Here is a 14769-nt window from a genome sequence, read left to right as displayed (position 1 = left end):
GGCCAGCTTAACATGTTTCCAGGAGAGTTTCTGGTTAGACTCTGTTCAATTAAGCCTTAATGTCCTCAACAACCCCATTGAATTTATTCAGTAACGGTGCTGTTGTCAAAAAACACAGACTCTTCGCATTTTCCGTGCATTTGTCTACAACATGTTTGGACAATATATTTCATAGCAGTCAAGACAATTCATTAGGCACAAAGCTAAATACATTCCTTTGGAACAAACAAGCTCTGAAAATGATTGCTGGCAGCCTTTATTATATTGTTGGTCATCAGCAGTACATGCAGATTATTGTCTTCTACAAGCTGGAGAATTTATTTATTCTATCATTTACAGAGGCTATATGTATCAATCAGACAATGCCATTGGTTTTATATGAAGTGATAGAAATGTGCAAAAATCGTTATTATTTCACTTTTTAAATTTGCAGCAGACAATTAAAGCAATGTCCTTGAATGAGTCAGCATTATCAGAAATGGTCCGGGTTTTCATTCAGCTGGGATTGATGAAGCTCTGTCTTATCAGTTGGCTCGTTACACGACAGGGTATCGCACAACACTGGCAATTTCACAGTGATTACCTCTATCCTTAGCAATTTTGATGTACCCGTCTTCACCCCAGTCTGTTCCCCAGCTGGAAAATAAGAAATTCGATTGGTGGTAGAATCAAAACGCTGATAAAAGGGACACGTTTGGATAAGCAGCTGTTTTAACTCTGGTATACAATTGGAATTATTATAGGGACTGAATTCTGGAATTACTGAGCTAGATAATGAGTTGGAAAGAATTATTTGCATCAGGCTGGAAAGAGACAATTGTTTCCTCTTGCATCAATTGCTGATCTGTACAGTACGTATGGACTCACTACAACATTTAAAATGACGTGAGGTGAGATCAATATCAGGAATAGGTCTGCAGCTGTAGTAGATATGAAGGGAAAAGTGAATAGGGACGAGTGAGAGCTTGAAATATGGCCTCTTGGAGATTTCCTTCTTGCCTTATGGAAGATGAGATTTTCTCAGTTTTTTTTTACCATCATCGTTTGGAGATTGCCTGCCACTGAATCGAGTCTATGCAGAGCATGAGTTGATTTGGGCACAGGTTATCCAGTGTCTCCTAAACTGCAAGGATACTTCGGCCTTAAAATGTGTTCCATATCCGGTTACCCTGCCCAAATCACATTTCCAGCTTTACCAAACTATTCCAGCACCCATTACATTGTAATACTGTCTACCTTATTAAACAACAATGTGTATTTATTATAAGCTACCCACATACTGTTTCTTCTGGGAATTCTGGGAAATCATGTAGAAATGTGTGTAGGTGTCTGTGTGTGTGTGTGTGTGTGTGTGTGTGTGTGTGTCTGTGTGTCTGTGTGTGTGTCTGTGTGTGTGTCTGTGTGTGTGTATATTCACCCGAACCACAGGACTTATTTAATCAAAAATTTTGTATCCAGTCTGGACCTGAAGATGTCACTGCTTCTTCCAAATATGACTGCCGTGATTGTAATAACAGCAGCCAGCGACGCCTCATAGAATAAATCGCTGAAAGGAGATAGACGGTGATAGTTGATGGAAAATATTCATTCTACCGTTCAGTTACTAATAATGGACCGCAAGGATCAGTTTTTGGATCCACTTTTGTTCGTTGATTTTTATAGAAATGAAATGAATGAGAGCACAGAAGGATGGTGGATTAATATGCGGATGAAATTACGTTCGTTAGAGTTGTGGACAGTTACTAAGGATGTATGGATTGCAGAGATAAGTAGATAAGCTGCAGAGCTATGACGAAAGGTGGCAAATGCAGTTTAACGTGGTAAAGTGTGAGGTGATTCAGTTTGGAAGGAATCCAATGTAATGGGCGAATGGTCAGATTCGTGCTTGTGTCGATGAGCACAGAGATCTCGGTGTCGAGGTACATCGATGTTGAATGTTGCCTCCCAGATTGATCGGGTTATTAGGAAGGCATTTGGCGTGTTAGCTTTGATTGTTAAGGGGATTCAGTTTCAGAAACAGGAGGTCATGCTTCAAGCCGTACTAAACTCTGTTGCAACCACTTTCTGGGTAATATGCACAGTTTTGGTAACCATATTACAGGAAGAATGTGCATACTTTGGAACGGATTCAGATGAGATTTACTGGGAAATCGCCAGTAATGGAGGGAGATAGTAAAAGGAAAAGCTGAGGGAGTTAAGGCTTTTTGCGTTTGGAAAAAGTTTGAGAGGTGAATTAATTGAGACACATAGGTTAATGAAAATATTTGATAGGTTGGATAGTGAGAGGCTTTTTTTTCCTTGAATGGCAATGGCTGGCAGGAGGGCTTTAAAATCAACAGAGACAGATATTGGACAGGTGTCAGTGGTAGTTTCTTTCCTCAGATTGTTGTAGGGGCTTGGAACTCTGCCTGCAACAGTAGAGGTATTGCCACATTTCAGAATATTTAAATGGTCATTGACCAGGCATATGTACGAGAATGGAATAGTGTTCGTTACATGGGCTTCAGATTGATTCCACAGGTCGGCGCAGCATCGAGCGTTAAAAGGCATGTACTGGGCTGTAAAGCTCTATGTTTTATGTTACAGAATTGGGGCTGTTAATCTGATCCCATCAGTGCTCTCGTGACAAGTGATTCGAACTTTGTCCTTGTTTCCCTGTGAACAGGTTGGACAGTTGGGTTTGGGATCTGACTTTGCCACCCATTTCCCCAGTAAATTGCTTTTTGTTGTGCATAGCTGTTAATTTTAACAGTATGTTTTTATTTTGTACTGGTAAGTTTAAAAAATGATTGTGATTCAGGAATAATGACACTCTGATGCCTGCCTCTGTATGAAGCAATACTTCAGTCAAGAAACGTAAGTGCAGCGTTTCTTGATGATGGGACACCTGGCTCAGACATAGTTTTAGATATCATCTCAGACAGCACAACCATTAAGCATTCACTTCCAGATAAACACAGAGTTACGTGCTCGCTGAACAGATACACAGGTTGCAGCAAACAGACAGGAAATTCATTCCATGCCACTGTCCCTTCTCTGTCTGTGATCAGGTGTTTGTTATTTCAAAGAGTACGGACCTGTTTTTAACCAGCCAATACTTCATTCCATCCTCAATTCCAAAACCAACCACCAGCACTTCATCGGTTACATATCCATTGCAATTTTCATCATAGTAAACTCCTGTAAGGAGACACATATTAAATGGTTTATCTGTGAAATATTTAATTAGTGTTAATTTAGCTTTGTTTCATGAACACTGACATGTCTGTTTGTACTAATTTTCTTCAAATTGATCGTCCTCACTCTGCACCATTACATCTGTTGACTTTAATCAATGTTTCCCAATGACATTGCCTCCACCATTCTCACTTCCTCTCGGCACATCCTTCAGAGTCATAGACCTTTATCGCGTAGAAATGCTTCGATCTGGTCGATCGAAATAGTCCATGCTGAGCACATATCCTCAAGCAATCTAGTCCTATTTTTCAGCACTTGGCCAATATCCCTGTAAACCATTCCTATTCATCTACCCATCCAGATGCCTTTTCTAATGTTGTATTTGTATCACTCTCCACCACTTCCTCTGGTATTTCATTCCAGACACGTACCATGCTCTGTGTGAAAACATTGCTCCTCAGATAACGTTTAAACCTTTTCCTTCTCACCTTAAACGTACGGTCTCTAGTTTTGGACTCCCCTCCTCTTTATTCGTCCCATACCCATTATTGTTTATGAACCTCCACAAGCTCACCCTTCAGTCTCTGTCGTACCAGCGAACAAGGCTGCAGCCTTCTCAGCCTCGGGCGAAAGTGAGGACTGCAGATGCTGGAGATCAGAGTCCAGATTAGACTTACGCTGGAAATGCACAGCAGGTCAGGCAGCATCTGAGGAGCGGGAAAATCGATTTTTCCGGCACAAGTCCTTCATCAGGAAGGGCTTTTGTCCGAAACTCGATTTTCCTCATCCTCAAATGCTGCCTGACCTGCTATGCTTCTCCAGCAAAACTCTAATCTTGGATCTATTCAGCCTCACTCTAACCCTCAAATACTTCATCCCTTGCTAAGTCCTTGTAAATATTTTCTGGATCCTTTCAAATTTAACAAAATCTTTCTTATAGCAGAAAGTCCAGATTAATATAAAATTCTAAAACTAGCCTTACCAATGTCTTTTGCAGCTGGAACATATCAACGCAAAGCATATACTCAATGCACTGACGAATGCTGCTTGCATTACCCTGTCTCCGTGTGTCTCCAAAATCATGGAACTATGCATGCGGGCCTGAGATCTCTCTTTTTTAAATAACACTCCGTCAGGCCCTGAAACGTATTGCATACATTTCTTTACTTGCTATAATTGTCTCCTGTCCATTCCTGCTTGCACTGGACCACCATCCCTTTTCTTATTTAACTTCCTTGTTGCACCCAATCACAGTCTATCTGTTTTCCAATTGAAGGTCTGACCTTGATTACATTCTTCCATTTTATATAATTTTTGTTGTTGTTTTTATATCAATGATTGATATAGTATCGTGCTGAGATTATTTTCAGAGTGGAAATAATTTACCAGACATTAGTAGAAGACACTGACCATGGTATCTGACCGTGTGAAATATCAGTTTGCTTCCATGTGTGTTAACACATTCTGACAACTTACAAAATCCTACACCTAGGGTAATGAAGGAGCTCCACTCTGCATTCAGTATTTTTCGGGTTTGTCTCCAATTGTGGGTTGTACAGTAGAAGTGCTTTGTGATTTGAAATGTTGATGGAGTCAATAGGGAATGGTCCTGCACATGGAGACGACCTGTATCATCATAACAAGAAGCATGTGCAGGCGTCGATCTACCTATTCAGACTACCGTCTTTGCAAGTCATCTCGAGTTGCCACACGAGAGGAGATCAAGAACAGAATAGAAACAGCTGCTGACAGAAGAGCTGGAGCGGAGAGTTAAGGACTTTCAGCAGGAGGCCAAGAGATTTCAAGTCGAAGGTCTCGCCCTTCCTCTTAATCCAGATACAGTGAGTGTAGCGTCTTCAGTTTACAATTAATAAAACGCTGACATGTGCAGGCACTCAGCAGCACATCAGGACAGTTACACCTCACTGTCAGTTCTCATAGCTATCGCCCAACGTTTTGAGCTATTTGCATCACTCCGAATGGAGCAGGTCCATTTCTCATTACCATTCATGAGCTCAGTTTGTAGTATGATCGAGCTTTAACTCGATGATATCTGACAGTACTATACGGCATGTAACACGGGGGTAGTGTAGGCAGGAACACGGGTAAGGGTCATGGTCCATGGTAAACTTTGCAGTAATATTAATACCAAAATAGTGACAGTAAATGTGTCTGTAGATTTATGATTTCTAATACCTTTTCTTGAACAGTCGATAATCTGATTCAAAGACATCATCCAGTGCTCTGCGACTTACCTCCTTTATAATGTTGAAAGGATTTCAGACTTGCATTAATCACAACAGACATCGGTCCTATCTCTCTCACTGCTTGTTCCAATGCTGCCTCGCCTCGAGAAACCCATTTGCAGCCAGTGATTTTAGCAGCAATTTTATCTGGTTTAAATCTGCAGTCGTCTCCATGCTAAGTTTTAAATAAAATGTTCAAAAGAAATACTCATTAAGATCAGAATAAAGTTATTTTTTCTTTGCTTGACTCGTTTCTGCATTCCGACTTTGGCAGCCAATTTATTTTCCCAAATCTGTGCAATATTTGTTCACTGTTTGTTTAGAAAAAGGCACATTTTGCGTGACTTAGCACGAAAACAAACTGTTTGTTCTAACTCGTCCACGCCGGTCACATATCCTGACGTTTTGTACTCCCATTTGCGAACACTTGGCCCTGAACACTTCCAATCCATATACCCATCACCGTACCTTTTTAATTTTGTAATTGTACCAGCCTCCGCCACTTCTTCAGGGAGGTCTTTCCATACATACATGAAACTCGGCGCGAGACAGTTACAACTCAGATCATTTTTAGGGTTTTCTTGTGTCAAACTTCATGTTTATTGCTCAATGTATTCGAAACATTCTACACTGAGACCAAGCAATGGTATTAGAAACGACTTGAAATGTGAGAAAATAAAAAAAATGTACTTTGCCTTGACAACTCAATATCCCAATCAAGCTCACCATCTCGTTAGCTCATACCGAAACAACATTAGAAAGAGTTGAGGCTCTTCACAGTTTTCGGTCGACTCATCTGAAACTTGTGATCATACAGTAGTGAATTAAATTCTTCACATGCAGATAAACGTTTCCCAAACCGTCAATAATGACATCATTAGAGTCATTGGATTACAATTAATTAGTATTAGTCTCAGTGCCTATTCAAATATTTCCCCTTTCATTTTAAGGCTCTGCTCTCTAGGTTTGGACTCCGATCCCATGGCTAAAACATTCTGCTCTTCACCCGATTCATGTATTTCATGATTTTATAGACCTTGATAATGTCACCACTCAGCCTCTGTTCCTCCGCTTGGAGAAAAGCCACAGCCTATTCAGTCTCTCCCGATAACTGTAACCCAATCCGAGCAAAAACCTTGTCTATATTTTCTGCACCCTGTGAATGTTAACAACATCCCCCCTTAAACAGAGCAACCAAACGCGTGTACAGTTTTACAAAAGTGGCCTCGCCAATGTCCTGTACAGCTGCAATATGACGTCCCAATACCTGTATCAATGTTTTGAACAATAAAGGTAATTATGCCAAATGCCTCCTTCACCATATTATCTATCATCGGCTCCACTTCCAGTGAATTATACACCTGCACCCCTCGGCCTCTCTGTAAATTCTTGCATGTTGGAAATGATGGAATATATTGATAGTTTAAAGTATGGTCTCAATGCCCGTGTTTAAACGAAAATTGGACAATTATAAATGTGGTGACTTTGCTACTCTCTGATGGAGTAAAGATTCTGGTCAATAATTTTCAATTACTTCTCAACAATGTTGCAGTTACTTCAGTTTCAGGACACAGGGCAGAACATGATGCCGACTCTGGGGTGAGATTGATACTGGGAGTGATATCGAAATGGGTGTGTGTGTGTGGAGCAGGATGAATTGCCAAATACACCCAGATTTAATTTCAAGATGGCTTACAATGTAGTTGTGGCAGACTGTGTCAGCGTTCATTCAAACTTGGCTTGGAGAAGGTGTGATGAGTTGCCTTCCAGAACATTTGCAGAATTTTTGATCGGTACTATTCTGTTCGAGAGGGAGTTCAAGGCTTTTGACCCAAAGTCGGTGACGGAATGACAATAAATTTCTGAGCCGGGATGGTGAGTGATTTGAGGGGATGTTGCAGAGAGTGGTGTTAACTGTACCTACTCCCTTCCTTGGCGGAAGTGGCCTTCGGTTTGGAAGGTTCTGTCTACAGTCCATCAGTCAACTTCACAGCTGTAGCTCGTGGATTGTACATACTGCTATCACTTTGTGGTGATATTGGAGGGAATTAATATTTGTGGCTGTGATGCCAGACAAATGGAGTGAATGTCCTGGATGGTGTCAAACCTACTCAGCGTCCAAACATAGAACACTGATCAGTGCAGCACATTGCAGGCCCTTCAGACCCCAATGTTGTGCCAAATATTTATCTTAATCTAAGATCAACCTAAATACATACCTTTCCAATTGCTGCCGTGCATGTGCTTGACCAGCGGTCACTTAAATATTCTTAATGTTTCTAACTTTACTACCAAAGCTAGCAGTGCAGTCCACGCATCAAAACCTCTTTGTGGAAATAACCTACCTCTGATATCTTCCCTTTGCTTTCTCCAATGGCCATAAACGTATGACCTCTCCTGACAGCCTTTTTCCTGGGTACACGACTCTGGTTACCTTCCACTTCTTTATCCAAGCCATTTATAAAAAAACAACGTTCCTTAATCCAAAATCTTTATCCAAACAATCCAAAATCCTATATCTGCGAACATTTTTCAGTACCTTGCTGACCACAGACGTAAACCTACCATACAATAATTTCCATGTTTTTTTCCTATTTACTTCCCTGAAGAGAAGTACAATATATGCCTCCCTCCAAACATGAAGAACTACTATGGAGAGTTTGGATTCAAAGATCATTGACAGAGGTGCAGGAACCTAATTCCTCACTTCTCGTAGGAAATGTTTTGATCTGATCTGGCCCTCGAGATTTAATCATACTCACGCTTTCCAGAATTTCCACCAAATCCACATTCTTAATATCAATCTGCTCAAGCCTATTAAGCTCTTCCCCAGTATTCTCTCTAACATCAAGCTCCCTCTGTCTCATGAATACAATAGCAAAAAAACTCATTTTGCTTCTTCTCTACCTCGCCACGCTCAGTGCTTAAGTTCACTCCACTGGCTTAGATCCAGCTTATGCTCTCTTAGATCATTCTCTTATTCCTAATGAACGTGTGCAAAACATTTGGATTTTTTCAAATCCTTCCCGCCAGGGCTTTCTCATGCCCCCAACCAGTTTTCCTCAGTTCATTTTTGAGTTATTTCCTTTCGACCCTGTAATCTTCAAAATATGCGCCAGATCCTCTTCTACTCTTGTCATCCAGGGCTCCTTCCCTTTACAATTCCACACCGGTCTCATTGGGACAAAGTTATTCAACGTAGCAAAAAAAAATGCTCCACATTTCTGTTGTGCATTTCCGTAAAGCAATTATTCCTAATTTACACTCCACACACTCCACAGGTCTAAGAGCAGTAAAACATCCCGTCCCCAGATTAAATTTCCTCTCATAAAGTCAGTTTCCATTCCTCCCCAATGGGACCTCAAATTTGAGGCATTTATGCTCTCTGTCACCAAAATGCTCTGCCACTGAGTTATCTGGCACCTGGCCTGGCGAATTGCTTCACACCAAATCCAATATGGCCACCCCAGTCGTCATATCTACTTATTGCGTCAGGAATACTTCCTGGAAACACCTAACAAAATCATCTCCATCCAGATAATCTGCACCACGGATTTTCCAATTAATATTGGGGAATTTCAAATCACCCTTATCAGCAAATTCTGTTATATCTGCAGGTTTCCAAGATGGACTACCCAATCTTTCCAATGTCCATTGAAGACAACCAATAAAATAACTGTTTCTTTCTTTGTTGTTGGAGCTGCAGTCATCCAGGGAAGTGGAAGTATTTCACCATATCCTTGCCTTTTCTTTAGTTGATGGAAAGGCTTCAGAGATATTGATAGTGTGCGATTCAGTAATGGTTAAATGCACTCCCATGTTGGATTATGTCATTGCCTGGCACTTGTCTGGTGAGAATGTTATTTGTCATTTATCTTCGCAAGTGGAGATATTGTCCACACTTTGCCGCATTGGACACAGATTACTTCAAAATATGATAAATTCAAATGGTGCTGACAATCGTGTAGATATTCCCCCGCGTACCTTTTGGATAGAAGGCCAGTGATGAAGCAGCTGAAGATGGCTTTACCAAGAAGGCTACACTCAAGAACTCCGATCGACATGTCCTGAGCAGAAAGACATCGAATAACTGCAAAAACCTTCCAGTGTGTTCGATATAATTACAATTACAGAAACGTTTTCTAATCATTCCCATTCACTACAGATTTTCTTGGGCTCCTTGATGTCACGTCATACCTTAATGGAAAGGGGTGTCATCCTCACTTTAACTCTTGAGATCATGTCGTTTCCCCAAATGTGGAGTGTAAATTAGAGACTAAAGGTATAATGAATCACAAGCCGAGTATTCGCGCTGGAGTTCAAACTGAGGCTGACAAATTGGCAATTTATAATACTGAGCAGTTCTGATACCAATGCCAAAATAATTCATTCAGCGGTGAGTTAGGTGCTCAACATGAGTGGACAACGACATGCAAATGTGTTCAGAATTGCTTGTAGATTTAGGGGTCTGGAAATATCAAGTACCAGTTGAGGAAGGTTACACCTGCTGATATGTGACCTTACTGCACCACACCCTACCCCAGCCAAACACACTCCTACACAAAGCTGTGTTGTGATCGTCACCTCCACTCCTCTCACTCAATCACTTACTGTTGGTCTGTTACCCAAGATCAATACCAGCCCTCAGACTGTTGTTTTACGCAATGTTACTGTCTTCCTGTTGAGCAGGGCCACTGGCCTCTGACTGGTAATGACCACTCCTTGGCGATGTCATTTGTGCAAAGCCCTTCTCTTGTCCAGCTCAGTGCCCTAGTGACAATACGTACACTGGGGCTTCATGAAAAGAGGAGACTCTGTTAATGTTGACTTGCCAGCCAGTGAGTGAGAGGCCATCACCTCCATAAAACATAGCCAGAGAATAGGTTTAGTTTAGAGTGATGCCCAGTCACCAGATCATGTATGCCTGTCATATGAAGATAGTGTTCCTTTCATTCAATTGTTTATTTGGCCAATGAAACGCTGGATTTTGGAGAGCAGAGTGGATGGGCAGACAATGAACTTAAAGTCTGCGTGGCCTCAGGAACAATTAAACAGTGTTGGCAGAAAGCCAAAACAAAAGCGACAGCTGTCCTGGATAATAACGCACAAGTCATCTACAATGAGTCCAGACATGAGAGTGTGGAAGAGCTGGGGTAAGTGCTTGAAAAGTGAACTGAAGAACAAGGTGAAACAGTGTTGCATTGAGACAAAGAGCTGGGATTGGCAAGCAAGAGGCTGATCCCAATCAAATCCAATACTTGGGACAATTGTGATGTGTAGAAAGACAACAACGGCTTCTGGAAGAACAACATCAACCGTAAAGCAAATTACGCAAAAAAGTCTTCTGAGTATCGATTCAAGCCAAGTTTCTTAATTACACCACAATATGCCAAATGTCAACCCAGCAATTCGCACGGTAAATGACATTCCTAAAGAGTAAACACCTCTCTTAACAAAGAACCATATTTACACACAGACCTACCAATGACATGAGCACACAATTCGAAGATTTCCCATCAAACGTTTATAACTTCTTATCTCTCACACTCCAAACGTAAGTTGTTCCTTTTCATGTAAAATTGCAGCTTATATTAGAGTGACTGACCAGCCCAATGGGGTACATGGGAGAAGCAGACAGACTAAAATAGTAACCTTTATTCCTGACTCTTCAGATCTGTCCATCGCTGTGTTAGGATGTTAACTGTTATTGTGGATGGTGCACGTCCCCGTCTGAAGGACAGAACATGCTGAATGCTCCGTTGATTCAGCTGAACGTCACATCCCAGTATCAGAGAATCCACAGAATGTAGAAAGTGTCCATTCGGCCCTACCGTATCCCTGTAACACTGCGTCTCCCAGTGCTTACACACCTCACCTATAATTCCATGCGCACTATAGTTAGCTTAAAATAGACAATCCCCCAACCTCCACATCTTTGAACTGTGGGAGTGGTGAGCATTAATTCACAGAAATGGAAGTACTCTTAACTCCTCAGACACATTGTACGAGTTGTTGTGTCAAGATGTAGGAGAGCATTCCAAGATAAGGTTGAGATGACTTGGAGTGCGGAAAGATTATATCGTCCTTGCTAAGTGCTCCATCATGGACATGCTGGTCAGGCATGTGTCCCCTTCTCTATCACCGTCGGAATGAAAGTCGCCCAATCTTTGGCAGCATCTTGACTCCGCTGATGCCTTGGTCACAAGGCGGTCTTGATGGACATCAGCAAAGTAGATGGCACTGATGCTGCTGGGCATGACATTGGTCCAAACACGATTCTGTTGTTACCACGAGGCTGCTTTAGATATCGCTTATTAATGCAGTCACTGCAGTTGCTGCCGGATCTTGTACTGGGCCTAAGCTGCATTGCTACCTCCATGAATCTGTGATGGAGACCTGCACTGACAGGAACCCAAACTTACATTCTCCTAATCTCCATGAATCTGTGCTGGATACAGATCATGACAGGAACCCGAAAACACCTTTCCCCTCTCTCCATGAATTTGCGCTGGACAACGATACTGACAGAACCCAAACTAATCTTCACTCTGCCTCAATTAATCTATGATGGATGCAGTAATGTCAGGAAACCAAACTCACCTTTTCTGCCTCCATGAATCTGAGCTGGATACAGATACTGATAGGAAACAAAACTCACCTCCGCTTTGCCTCCATGAACCTTTGCTGGATACAGACACTGACAGCAAACTGACCCACTTGCACCCAACCTCCATGAATCTGTGCTGGATGCAGATGCTGCCAAAATCCAAGACTCACCTGCACAGCTAATTTTGTGAATCTATGATAGATACAGATATTGCCATGAACAAAAACAGAGCTCATCTGCTGCCTGCACGAAACTGTACTGGATATGGACAATGCCAGGGATTTAGACTCATCACCGCCTGAGCAGCCATGAATTATCGTCAGGACAGGAGCCATCAGGAACCCAAACTCTCTCGTTTATCTCCGTTGTGAGTCCATGCTGCTCGACACACTCACAGGTTTCGCTGCTCTTCACCAAGAGGTAATTAAAATAAACTCCAAGAAAACTTACAAGTGAACGCAGACAGGACCGAAGAAATAAAATAAAACGAAATGAGAATGAACCCAGACTCCACCACAATCTTATGAGAAGTCTTGGGGATTTACCTTTCCTGTGTAAGGGTAAGTTTCAGCAGAGTTGATGCCTCCAAATTGAATCACTTGATCAAAGCCATGCAATGCGGTTCTATCATCGCATCCAGCACCTCCAAAGTTACAATCAATCAGATTCTGTTCACTGAGCGAAACCAGGTTTCCATGTTTTTTTGCCCACTGTCCTTCGATGCCACCAGTTGCACTGAAAGCCCAGGAAGAAGAACATTGACCCTAGTTTTGACAGAAATATAACCACATTAAATCATATTGATCTAAAAACGATAGCAAGTTTGCATCTACGTTCATTTGGCACACAGTCTCACACTAATGGTCTTAGTCTAAATGTTTGTTCAGGTTTCTCAGAATTACACAGAATCTGTGAATATCGCTGTGCCTGGGTTCGGATTTGATTTGATTTATGTATAGTCACGTGTCACGAACAACAGTGAAACTATTTGTTTATGAGCAATAGAGGCGCATGATAGTATGCGAGGATGAAGAGATCAAAAAAGACTTGGACAAATGGTACATTGCAGAGAGTGGTCACAAGGCAAATACAATGTTAGCAAGATCAGTATGATTTGAGCTAGAGAGTCTCATAACCGTCTAATCACAGCTGGGGAAAAGCTGTTCCTGCACCTGCTGCTGGATGTGTTCAAGCTTCAGGATCTTCTTCCTGACGGAATGCATGTAAGGAGTACATTACCGTGGTGAGGTAGGACCTTGATGATGTTGCCTACCGTTTCGTGGTAGCGAGATGTGTAAGTAGAGTTCATAGATAGAGTATTCGATTACATGATGGTCTGGGCTGCGCACATAACATTCTGTAGTTTGTTATGATACTGAGCTTCGCAGTTCTCATACCAGGCCTTCCGGCCCAGACAGTATGGGCTCAAAGTTCCTGAGCTCTCTGAGGAAGAAGAGGCATTGTTGTATATTTTTGAACGGCACAAACACATGGTATTTTCCAAAATTTGTCCATTTTGGCCAGTCTAGGAAATTTGACATTTTCCATTCTCTCAACCTCATTCCCATTGATGTAGATGGAAGCATGTCGTTCTCGTTTCCTTCTGAAGGCAATTAGGTGTTCTTTAATTTTACCGAAATTGAGAGAGAGAGAGAAGTTATTCGCATTGCACCACGTCAATGATCCCTCAATCTCCCTTCTGTCTTATCATTCATCGTTGTCAAATTTCCCTTCTTTTACAGTGCTGTCGTCAATGAACGTATAGATAATGTTCGTTCGGAATTCGTGTGTGTAAAGGGAGTACAGTAACTGGTTGAGCACTCATTATTGAGGGACACAAGTGGTGAAGGTTATACGGGAGAAGGTGCAGTTGCCTATCTTCAATGATTGGTATCTGTGGGTCAGACAGCTGCGGATCCAATTGTAGACGATAGAATCATGAACAATGTCACAGGGTTTTGAGTTCAATGTGAAGAGGATAAGAGTGTTGAAGGCAGAGGGATAGTCAATGAGCACAGGTCTGACAAAGGTGTCCTTGTCCAGATCTTGAAAGGGTGCAGGGCGAGAGATATTTCACCCACTGTGGACTTGTAACTTTAATAAGCAAATTTTAAGTGACCGAGGCAGGCTGGGAGAATGGAATTGATGTGGACCCTCACCAGCCTTCCGAAGCACTTCATGATTATTGTGCTGAGGCCACTGGTCGGTAGTCATTAAGGGACAATGCATGAGTTTTGTTTCCTCACTTACAGAGGTTATGGTGGTCTTGTTGAAGCAGGTTAGGACTTCAGCTTGTAGAAGGGAGAGTTTGAAGATGTCGGAGAATTTTCCGCTAGCTGAGAGCCTGGCGGGGACAATGTTTGGGCCAAGCAGGGTCCTTCGGGTTATTCCCAGGAGGACTGATGTAAGTTCTATAGCAGTAACCAACAACATAAAGCATTGACAAGAAAGAGGATTACTTGATTATGAAAAGTCTTCTAAAAAGCAAAACTTGTCTCGTTAGGTAATTTCCTCTCTTGAAAAGTTCACAAAATGCATTGACTATCAAGGGAATATTGCATGGCTCTCAGAGAGGGACAGGATGAACGTTTTTTTCCGATTTGTTACAAACGACCATGGTGTTCGATCAGACCAAATAGCATTCAGGACAAATTGCACATGCTCCAGTTGTATGGGCCTTGCCCATGGATTTTAGCATCCAGCATTTTCTCGTCACTGTTAACCATGATGGCACTTCCC

General features: G+C 41.9%; 1 protein-coding gene across 2 annotated transcripts in view; it reads right to left on the bottom strand.

Moving 5' to 3' along the window:
- Window positions 1-240: 240 nt before the first annotated feature.
- LOC140466559 (procathepsin L-like) overlaps window positions 241-14769 on the bottom strand; it is a 31401-nt gene continuing 16872 nt past the window's right edge. For both annotated transcript variants that reach the window (XM_072562034.1, XM_072562033.1), the window contains exons 5-8: window positions 12576-12794; window positions 5433-5598; window positions 3078-3180; window positions 241-636 (exon numbers count right to left, since the gene is read on the bottom strand). In XM_072562034.1, the coding sequence (XP_072418135.1) occupies window positions 537-636; window positions 3078-3180; window positions 5433-5598; window positions 12576-12794 (588 nt within the window). In that variant the 3' untranslated portion in view covers window positions 241-536. The remainder of the gene's footprint in view (window positions 637-3077; window positions 3181-5432; window positions 5599-12575; window positions 12795-14769) is intronic.

The sequence above is a fragment of the Chiloscyllium punctatum genome, chromosome 43 (genome assembly GCF_047496795.1).
Source record: "Chiloscyllium punctatum isolate Juve2018m chromosome 43, sChiPun1.3, whole genome shotgun sequence".
Taxonomy (NCBI): Eukaryota; Metazoa; Chordata; class Chondrichthyes; order Orectolobiformes; family Hemiscylliidae; genus Chiloscyllium; species Chiloscyllium punctatum.
The sequence above is the reverse complement of the archived record's forward strand: the minus strand, read 5'-3'. Positions and strand labels throughout refer to the sequence as shown.